At 39.5% G+C, this 11,264-nt stretch overlaps 1 protein-coding gene across 1 annotated transcript; it reads right to left on the reverse strand.

Moving 5' to 3' along the window:
* Nucleotides 1-85: 85 nt before the first annotated feature.
* Nucleotides 86-11,132, reverse strand: LOC131957681 (uncharacterized). Its single transcript, XM_059322420.1, has 3 exons — nt 10,915-11,132; nt 4,212-4,519; nt 86-1,465 (listed from the first exon to the last, which is right to left on the reverse strand). The coding sequence occupies exons 2-3, from the start codon at nt 4,483-4,485 to the stop codon at nt 300-302; spliced, it is 1,440 nt and encodes a 479-aa protein (XP_059178403.1). The 5' UTR covers nt 4,486-4,519; nt 10,915-11,132; the 3' UTR covers nt 86-299.
* Nucleotides 11,133-11,264: the final 132 nt, after the last annotated feature.

Below are 11,264 nucleotides of genomic sequence, written 5' to 3' on the forward strand. Positions count from 1 at the left end.
GAGAGAATAATCGACTGCAACAAACAACAAAAACCTTAGACATGGACACGCTCAGACAACACAATGGCTATGAATAGACCATAGGTAAAAGATCTAGTCTCTTTATTCAATATTTCAAAGCATTTCGTTGACATTCTACCGCCAGATTAATCTGAAATGTTGTATAAGCAGCTATAAAAACAAAACCGTCAAATGTAGGAGTTACTGAAATTGGCGGTGGCAATCAATTTGATAGATTTTTCTAGAAAAATTAATGATGTTTCCAAACCCAATCAGCAGTGAAGGGGAGAGTTACTGTCTTATAATAGGTTTAAATCCTCTTCATTGCCGTTGGTCTTTTTCCCCTCAGCGACGGACACTTTGTTGTTGCTGCGCGAACTGTTTGGCCAGCCCGACTGCGCAGGTTTCTCAGCAGCCGTCAAATTGCTGTTACTACACGAACAGCTGGGCTTGCACGGCTGTGGAGGTTTATCGGGAGCAGGGGGGTCAATTTTGCCTGGACCCATGAAAGGTTTTCTACAAATTCGAGTTGGTGTTTTCTCTTTGTCGTTTTTTTCGGTGGAGTCTCCGCAGGGCCCGGATCGCCTGGTTAACATAGGACTGGAGACTTCCTTCTCGCCCTTAGCGGAGCTTTGGTTGGGCGAAGTCTCGGTGACTGTGTCTACATTGGTGGTAGTTTTATCATGACCTAAGGTTGAGGTATTACAGTCAGAAGCGGTGAAGGTGGAGTTTTCGCTAAGGAAATTTGGTGGAGTTTCGTCACGGTGAGGTCCGCTCAGCTCGAAATGTTTTTGTTCGGTGTTGGTTGAATTTTCAGGGGGATCTGGGCCTGCACTGCATGGGGTGGGTAGTTCCTGGTCGCTGGGCGGGCCTCTACACGGAGTAAGCGCAGCAGCATTTTCAACCTCTGTAGTGTTGCTAGTGGCAGGACTATCAGACTCTTTGCAAGGGTTTACCATGTTACCGTCACCTTTCTCTGACACATCACAGGGCTTTTCTTCGTTGACCATGTCTTGGCATGGGTTGAAAATCTCACAAGATGCATTGGCAGAAGTATCAAGAACTTGGTTTGTGTCTCTACATGGCCGGGAAATGACGCAAACTGGTTCAGCTGAATCGTCGTCATCATCTGGTTGAGTTGGGTACTCCGCTAGAAGGTTGCCTTCTACGCACGGGACACACGCGTCACAGTTGGGTGAAGCTTTGAGGGAGCAGGTTTCAATGCTAGTTAGTAAATCGCAGTTGGATGGATCCCTGTGGGGGCGGAAGATGTGGACTGTTGTATTGCTAGGAGAGCCAAGTGTTAACGCAGGCTCAGCTCTTTTTAAACTCTCGAGATCCGCGGCATGTTTCTTGACTTCTTCGATTAGTGTGCTTTTTGCATCCCATCGTATTCCATAAATGATTAAAAATCCGATCGACCCCGCGGTTAGCAAAAGCTTGTGCTCTTTTAGTGAAGACAAACCTGGTTGTAAAAAAGAAATGATCGAAATTATGTTTAAGATAACAAACATTAGATCAGTTGCATTTGTTTAAATGTCATTGTTTACATGTAGCCTGTATTAAACGTGATGCTTTAAAATACAGAAAAAAAATCAGTTGTCAGTGAAGCCGAAATGTCGTGGGCCCAACTTGGAGGAATCGCCCAAAACCGAGTACGACCGAGAGGTGTTGTTGCGTCCCTATGCTCCAAGCGGGCCCAAAGGAATGATGATGGTGGTGATGATGATGATGATGGTGGTGATGATGATGGTGATTTGCAATACATAATATATTTATATCATCTACTATGGTTAATCGGACGACATTGGATTCGATCCGGTTGTCCATATTAACTGGTTAAACGGAGTACACGAACGTGTCGTTTCTTCAATTACTTCAAACCAAGGGACCAGTGTTTCTTCCAGACTTTTCTCTCCGGGGGGGGGGGGGGGGGGGGGGCGGACACTGTTAAAAGTATATATTTTCTATATAAATTCCCCCCCCCCCCCCCCCCAAGAGATGCCTGGAAGAAACTCTGCAAGGGAAGTGCTGTACTTAACATACCAAAATATCATCGTGTATTTTGCGTTGTTACACACTCGTATAGTGAACACAGACCCAAGAACTACTTTTGCTTATGAACTTGGTTGGGAAAAAATCAATTTGCAAAGCTAATTCTTCAAAACTATATAGATCTAGATCTACGTGTTAGACACTATAGCGCTACTCAATGTGAAACGCAATTTAAAAGAAATTCTAAAAAAAAAAAACCGAGTTCACGTAATGTGACCTGAGACGTCATGTGCTTGATCAATGATCATTCATTTATGTCGTACATTAAAATGTGTGTTTGTTTGTTTTTACCTCCACCTCATAAGGACACCTACGAATATTCAATTTATTTCAAAACAAACTTCCAATAAAGATGGCTAATTCAATAATTATGCAAGGTCTAATTTTCGTATTATTTCGGTGCTGTTTCCACCCTTACATTACAGTTCGATGTCCTTTTTATCAGAACATTAATTTGATTAAGTTCAATTTATAATCTTCCTTACATATTAGCTCAATATCATTTTTATCATAATAGAGTTCATTGTCATTTTAATCAGAACATTAATTTGATTGAAGTTCAATTTATAATCTTCCTTACATATTAGCTCAATATCATTTTTATCATTATAGAGTTCACTGTCATTTTAATCAGAACATTCGGACATTCTAGCCTATATAAATCGATGTCTATTTGTATATTTCCTAAAGAAAATAATTTTTGTCCAGCTTTAAACGAAGAATGACCTTTTTTGTATAGGTATAGGCAGTTCCAATATGATTTGTTCATAGTGAATAAGAGACTGGTCCGATTAACCGATTCTTGAATTCACCTATTTGGCAATAGGCTATACTAATACTTCTTCTTCTTCGTTCTTAATTTTTAGTGTTAGAAGGGATCGAGAATTATCTGCCAGAGGGTTTGAACTAAAGACTTTTTCGAATTTAACAACCATGAGTTTTTGCTGACTCGACCACGCCTCCATTACAATTAAGGATACGTATCAACTGGTTATGCGCCATTGAGACCATTGACTCCGATTTCAGCCTGCTTTTCTTTTTGGATTTGCTTCCATAGCTTTTGTCCAAACAAGAACAAACTACAAGGCAGCAGTTGTTTTATTTTGGAGTTGTCACTCCTAGAAGATACTATACTTCTAATTTCGTGTATTTTCGTTTAGGTTTGTGTTCTATCACTTCTAATAAAAGTTGTGGAAAATTAGCGGGGCGGGCTCAAAGATTCGAGAAGAGGTGAGAAAAGTCTAAAGCAGGAGGTCATTGACCGGAAGGGTCGGCGTGTCAGGAGGAGAGGTAACTCCCAAGGAGTGTTTCTTCCAGTCTTTTTTCTCCGGGGGGTGGGGGGGGATTTTCGGGGGGGGGGGGGGGGGGGGGCGGTAGACTTTCTTCGGGGGGCGGACACTGTTAAAAGTATATATTTTCTATATAAATTATATAAATTTCATTTTGTTCGGGGGGGGGGGGCGGTAGAATTTTTTCTAGGGGGCTTCGGCCCCCCCCCCCCCCCCCCCGAAGAGATGCCTGGAAGAAACTCTGCTCCCAAGTCCCGACCACACCACGGGCAGTTAAGGCTCGTTAGCTGAGGACCAGGGGCCGGGTTTAGATTTGATAAAATAAAACCTATGCTAATTTTGAAATGGGGGTCTTTATAAGTCCAGATAATATATGTTAGTGCAAATATTTGCTTTTAAAAAAAAAAAGAAACTTTGCAGGCAAAAAAAAAAAGGATTAAAACTGAAGTGGAAAGAGAATGCCTCACTATGTTTAAAAAATTAATATTACAACCTAACTAGGAGAGGATGCCAAAATCAAACAACTGCTGCCTTGTAGATTGTTCTAGGCAATACACTCAGGTTGTAATCGGAGTCAACGTACCATATGGAACAGCACATGTTTTATAGGTAATCTTTAATTTTGTGGAGGGAATTCCACCCCCCCCCCCACAATACAATTAAGAACGAAGGAAAAAGACGGACCAGATGAATACAAGGCACACATTTTATTAAAATAACGTCACGGTTTGTACATCAACGCGTTTTTAAATGAGGACAGATCGAACGGATTAATGTCCTTGTTAAATAAACCAAGAAACAAAACTTTTAAAACATGAGCAACAATAAACATTTGCAACGAAAAGCCAATCTGGCAATGCCATTTACCTAAATTTGTGGTAGCATAATTCATAGCATTGGATGTAGAGTTCAAGATGGTGGTTAGAGTCGGGGGTTTTTTCGAAGGGTTTTTCTGGGGTGATCGGTTCGTTCCTTTGGACAGTCCTTCAAACGGTCGCGACAAATGGATCTGCCTAGATCCCATGTTTGCTTTCTCAAGTCCAGACTGGCCAACCAAAAACCTGGCATGGGCCGCCTTGTTCGGCAACATCGCCCACTTGCTGCGGCAGGTGCCAGCAAGAAATGCCTGTCTTAAAGCCATTTGTACTGATGGATCGATTTTAAATAATCCAAGTCTGAAATCGAAACCATATTTTTTATTACGACTACGATACGATGATTTTTTTAATTTATTTATTTTGCTCTCGATATGACATACACATATGCGGTGGTAAAAAAATGGAATGTCTAAATTAACCAATCCAAATCTCAACGCAATCAACTAACATCTCCATAAACCCTCCCTCACACATTATATAATATTTCCACAGACCCGAGTCAATACTAACAGGTTAACTCAGCTTCACCTGCTCTATTGACTTTCTTGATAGAAACTGCATGTAGATAATTAATAAGCATAAAGAATCGGAAAAAGTACCAATGTAATGTTGTCAAACGTTTTTCTATTTCAATCACCAATCAATTCTAGATCTGTGTGTGTATATAGACCTAATTATGCTTAGGCCTATACCTACGTTAAATTTAAATTGGAAACCTAGAGAATACGTGTGATGGTAATCTATCGTTTTGGGTACGTAAAATCGCCCGCGACTAGTAATGTGAAAAACAGGTGACTCCTTACATTTTAATAATTATTTCACATTTTGAGGAGGATTTATGTTTTGAAAAATACAAAAATGTTTCCTTGTTTCATTTATGTACCTGTTTTTAAACAATTGAATTAAAACTTTTCAGTAATAAATGAACACCAGCGATGTTTCCAACAGATGCAACCATGCTCAATTACTATAGCAGCCATCTTGTTAAAGTTTTATTTTTATAGACTTATAGCGCGAGATTCAGGCGGAAGTCACTCTATTTTACAAATGCTGCTGTTTATATAGCAAATCTTGCTTGCAGACACTGCTGTTTAAAGTTAATTTCTGGCCTATATTCATATATTTAGCCATTGATTTAGGTTTATTATTCATGTATCTATAATATTTGACACAAACATATCACAATATACTTGTATTACAGCCTTGACAATGAGGTAACGTTTTCGTACATTAATAGCCGCGGGCGATTTTACGTACCCAAAACGATAGATTACCCGTTTGATCTACGTTAAACTAGATCTAGATCTAGTAAAGATTAGAAATGAGAAGGCATAAATAAGTTGTGTCAAAGTATTTATCAACGAACAGTTCTGACCAAAAGAGACTCATCCCTATAACCATCCCTAAACTTTTTTGAGTGTGTGACAGATGCAGTATACTGAGTATACAGTTCGATTTGATAGTAGAAGAGTCTAGATCTAGATCGCACAAGTAGTTGGCGCAATTAATAATTTCGGTAATTAAACAATATTTCTATTTTATCACTTGCTTTTTTAGAAACTCTTGTTTTGATTTAACTAGAAAATCTCATTAAAAGTAGTTAAAATATTTATACATTTAAGTCCAAGTATTTTCGCTTTATTACGCTATTCTACATTACCGAGTGATCTGGAAACTGAACAAGGTGAAGCTGTCTGTTGTCTTGCACTAGTGTGTCGATTAGCAGAAGGTAGGGCCTAATAAAGTAAACTCCTACCGAATGGAGTAAGACTTTCACTGCAAACAGTCAACCAAATAAAGTTCTGGAAACAAGACGTCCAAACTACAGAGGGCTCTCATGCCAATAGATTTTAATAATTGAATCAAAGTAGGCTTAGCCTAGGGTTGCTTGGTAAAATCCAAACAATCGGAAGTGTTCTCAAGATGTTCATTCGATTTTAGCGTTTCTGACGAAATATCAAACGTAATTGCATAAGCCGTACATTACGCTATACCAAAAAAAAAAAAGGGTTCTAGATGAGAAAGTTGTATTTCTTTCTGTGCCCGTGATAATGCAGATATGCTACATAAATATGAGAAGTGTTTCTTTCTGACATTTTTTTCTCAGGGAAGGGGCTGCACTTAAATTTCCTCGGGGGAGGGGGTGGCTGACATTGGTTAAAGCATATTTTTTTCTATATAAAAATATTTTTTCTCAATTGCCTTCGGGGTAGAGGGCGGTGGGCTTTCTTTGGAAAAATGCCTGAAAGAAACTCTGAATATGAGCAGAGTAGACGAATGAAATATTGTCTCCGAAAAACACCATGAAAGTAATAGACTAGACAAGACTAGTTAGTCGTAGGGTTATAATACCGAACTTTTCTTCTGGAAAATAGAGAGGTAGCCCTAGATGTTAGGAAGATTTAACTTTATTGTGTAGCTTTCTAAGTATACGATCATAAGCATTATTAGAAAGCACCCACCCACTCCCACCACCCAAAGCATGTCTATAATACGCTTAAAAGTTTTCCAGGAAATTAACATGGTGCTTTCCCCAACCGCGCATAGAAGATGAAAAAAAAAAGTAAAATTGCTGTACTGTCGGTATGGATCGGTCTATTGGGTGATGAAGAGGTCTGAAAGGTACCAAATGAGGGGAAGGTGGTAAATTAAACTTCTAAAGACGCAATTCAAGCTTTATTACCTTTTATTACCTATTAATAATAGGGGTAATCCATAAAGGATGTAACGCCAGACCCCGTACCATTAAAAAAAAAGAAGTCACAAGCCAACTAAAAATTGCAGATGAACTTTTTTCAAAACAACATTCTTTTTCTAAAATATTGACTGAGCTCGGTCAAAATGCTATAGAGAATTTTAATCAATTTCAATTTATTAACACAGTTTTTAAAACGTGAAATAACGGCTAATATATTCGCTTTCGGACATTCCTTTAATTTAAAAGTGTGACGTAATACTATCTGACCATCCCCCCCCCCCCATCACACATCGGCACAAAATTACGGACCCCCCCTACCAGTGTGACGTCATTTATGGACGACCTCTGTATGGCCAGGTTTGGGGTTGAGTAGTAACAAGTAGCTAATAGTTTCCCCGGTAGGGCCGCAATCTATATATATAATTCTCTTCTGGGAGACGCTAGAAAACAAGCTGCAAACGCGCTCCCTACTATCCCCAACCCTACATGGTTTGATGAGCTGTGGTTCACTCTAAATGTTTACAAACAGATCCGGGTTTAGTGACGTCTATTAGGGGCAGATAATTTAGTTTGAAATGATTTTAAACTTAGGGGAGGGGGTAACTAAGTGGAGTTTACTTTAATGGAGGGTGGGGGTAAGGAGGGGGAGGGGGTTATCGTCCTTAACGAGCTACTTATAGTGTTTTAAAGAAATATTTTCAGTGGCAGCGTTGGTAGTGTCGAATTCACAAATTTTGAATAACTGAAAAGTAGAAAAAAACAACAACTAAATAGCGGCGTATGATATGCCGCGGGTCGGCTCGTACAATATAGTATAGCGATGAGCTGTTGGAAACTAGCCGAACAAAAGCCAATAGAACTTGATGTAGTTTTGAAGCCATTCATTTTCTAGTATCGCGACCGTAACTCAAACCCTATAGCCCAGCCCTGGCCCTCCCAGCAATACCACCAGCAGTATATCCATCATGAGACAACAAACCACACAGAGATAGGCTCGAACTTATTTCATTCTGGCTTGGAATAATCAAGTTTTGAAATTTCTTATTTACGCCCAACGAAAATTATGAATAGTGTTCCTTCTTATTTGGCAAGTCGGTCAAAGACTATGAATCATGGAAACTTGATATGTGTAATGGTTTCCCACGTTTTTTTTTTTGTTTTGTTTTTTTCATTTATTCTGTTAGTTTGGGATTAATTTCTTTTTATAGCTTAGTCGTTTTTAGTTTAAATTCGCTTAGTAAAAAACTATTTTAATTAGTTTTATCGGCACCCCGATTCGAATATTTAAAGGAGAGAATAGGGGTCATCCATAAATGACGTCACGCTTTTTTTGACGATTTTTACCTCCCCCCTTCCCCTCCGTCACACTTCGTCACAAAAAGCCAGACCCCCCCCCCTAAAATGACGTCACACCTCAACCTACAACCCCCCTCAAAATTGCAGTTGAATTTTTTTTAAACATTAATATTTTTCCAAAATCTTGTCTAAACTATTACAATTTATTAAAACAGTTATCTAAAACGCGAAATAACGTCTAAAATTCGTTTTCTAACATTGCTTTTTTATAATGCAAAAATGTGACGTCGCAACATCTGACCCCCCCCCCTCCCCCTCATCACACATCGTCACAAAATTACGGACCCCCCTCCCCCCTACGAGTGTGACGTCATTTATGGATGACCCCATACTGAACAAGTCATGGAAGTGGTTTTAAGATTTGCCTATTTTTCATACTACAACTTATGTAGTGGTTTATTTTCTCTATTATCGTTTACTTTTTTTGTTTTTTTTCATAAACACTAGTCTATCATTACTATCAAGGAGCAAAAAAACTTTTTTAGTCGGATTTTGCCCCCCCCCCCCTCCCTTAACGGCCTGCGTTGTGCGCCGACCCAGAAAGGGCGCACACGTGATAGGTAATAATATAAAGAGCTCATTACTGAATTATATACAGTCGAAATAAAGAATGTGGGCTGCTACTTGGCATTACAGACTAATTTAATTGTTTTCTACATTAATTGTGTGACAAAAAAATAATAAAGCGGGAGTGACCCCCCCCCCCTAAACTTTCTAGAATATTCTTATACAACCCTACGAAATTTTGAAAATCTGGATTTATAATTTTTCCCCGATTAAAATAAGTACATATACTCCTCATATGATGAAGTACTGAGAAGTAAAACGATGTAAACTGTCAAAATTTCACGTGATTTTTGTGCACAATTGCAATACTTCCTCTGTACTCTGTATACGAGAACGTAAAAAGGCAAAGTGACTGTTAAAAACAGAGTTTCTTCCAGGCATCTCTTGCCCCCCCTCCCCCCTGAAGAAAGTATAGCGCCCCACCCCCCCCCCCCCCGAACGAAATGGAATTTATATAGGGGTCATCCATAAATGACGTCACGCTTTTTTGGACGATTTTTACCTCCCCACCTCCCTTCCGTCACACGACTACTAGACATTACCCCCCCCCCGGAACTTTCCTCCCCCCCCCGTATTTACCCCCGGAGCAATTACCCCCCTGTCAATAACCCCCCCCCTGCTCAAGTTAGAATCCTAACTCTAAATAGAATTCTATACCTATATACTACTTTAATCCAAACCTTAAGAAAAAGACCGAAACCTAAGCATCCACCTTAGCCTAAAACCTCACACAAAACCAAAACCAACGCTAGACATTGGTTTAAGCCTAACCCTAACCCTAACCGTAACCCTAACTCTAACCCTGTCCGGGGGGGGGGGGGTAATGTCCTACTGGGCGGGGGGGGGGGGGTAATTGACAGGGGGTAATTGACAGGGGGGGCAATTACTCCGGGGGGTAATGTCGGGGAGGGGGGAATGTTCGGGGGGGGGGGGGTAATTGACAGGGGGAAATGTCCTGTTCCCCGTCACACATCGTCACAAAAAGCCACCCCCCCTAAAATGACGTCACACCTCAGCCTACAACCCCCCTCAAAAATGCAGTTGAATTTTTCTTAAAACATCGATATTTTTCCAAAATCTTGTCTGAACTATGTCAACATAGAGTATTTTAATTAATTACTATTACAATTTATTAAAACAGTTTTCTAAAACACGAAAAAACGGCTAAAATTCGTTTTCTAACATTGCTTTTTTATAATGCAAAAGTGTGACCATCTGACCCCACCCACCCCCTCATCACACACCGTCACATAATGATCTCCTCATTTAATTTTTTGGTATACGCCCCTAGTATTCCTATTTTTTGAGTGCGTCCACTGAATCTTGGGGCAAAATAGTCATATTTTAATTTTTCCCGGTAGTTAAGTTTGGGTACATTTTACTTTTTAGTAGATTCTAGAATCTAGACCAGGGGTTCCCAACCCCGTGCTCGCGGGCGCCCAACGAACTATTCGTATGTGCCCGCCTCTCACTATTCGACAGAGACAGAATTTATTTCATAAACATTATTGAAAGGTTGAAGGGGATGGAAATCGAAAGTTTGAGGGGGGGGGGGGGTGCAAATCGAAAGTTTTGTCCCCGGGTAACGGGAAGGGTCGCACGCCTCTGGAAGGAGTTTGTCGATTTTAAATAGGTGGTGCCCGCCACCCTACCGATATTTTAGAATGTGCTCTAGAGTAAAAAAAAGTTTGAGAACCCCTGATCTAGACAGAGTTTCTTCCAGGCATCTCTTCGGGGGGGGGGGGGGGGGAGGGGGGGGGGGGGCTAGACTGTTTTGCTACCATATCACAGTAATCTAATAGGTGTAATAGTGTAATGAACTGTAATGTTGAGCAAGGAGTGATCTTTAGAACCAGATTATTTTATATCTATTTAAAAATATACTAATATCTAGAATATAATGTATACTTAACATATACATTCTTTAGAAGTTAGATCTCTAGATCTCGATTCTACAGATCTAAAATAAATTAAATAAATAAGATCCAACTCATTGAACTCTAAAAGTAAAGTAACCGAATCGGAATAAATATTTAAACGTCGTTTAACAAAATTAGAAGTATTACTTTACTTTAAATGGTAACGAACGGGCACTAAAGCTTTTAGTCTTGAGGTGGAAATTTTGGTAAAAACATTAAGTTTTCTTTGATTATCTTCAAATTTTCATGCCAGGTTCCTAACGGTCCTACTATTAGCCTCTCTATAGTAGCCTATAGTGATTGTCTATGACTTATATTTTATCATAATAATGCTAGTTATTTCCCTTGTTGGTGGATATCAACGCTGTTTAAAAAGTACTTCCAAAAAATTGATGGAATAAGAATATTTTTGACCAATAGAAACAGGTTTTAAATTTCTCTATATGATAGTAGCCAATGAAATGGACTGTAATACTCGAGTCTATTAATTTGCATAGCCTCG

Source organism: Physella acuta, unplaced genomic scaffold, assembly GCF_028476545.2.
Source record: "Physella acuta isolate Inbredline_101_S28 unplaced genomic scaffold, ASM2847654v3 ptg001256l, whole genome shotgun sequence".
In the NCBI taxonomy this organism is placed as follows: domain Eukaryota; kingdom Metazoa; phylum Mollusca; class Gastropoda; family Physidae; genus Physella; species Physella acuta.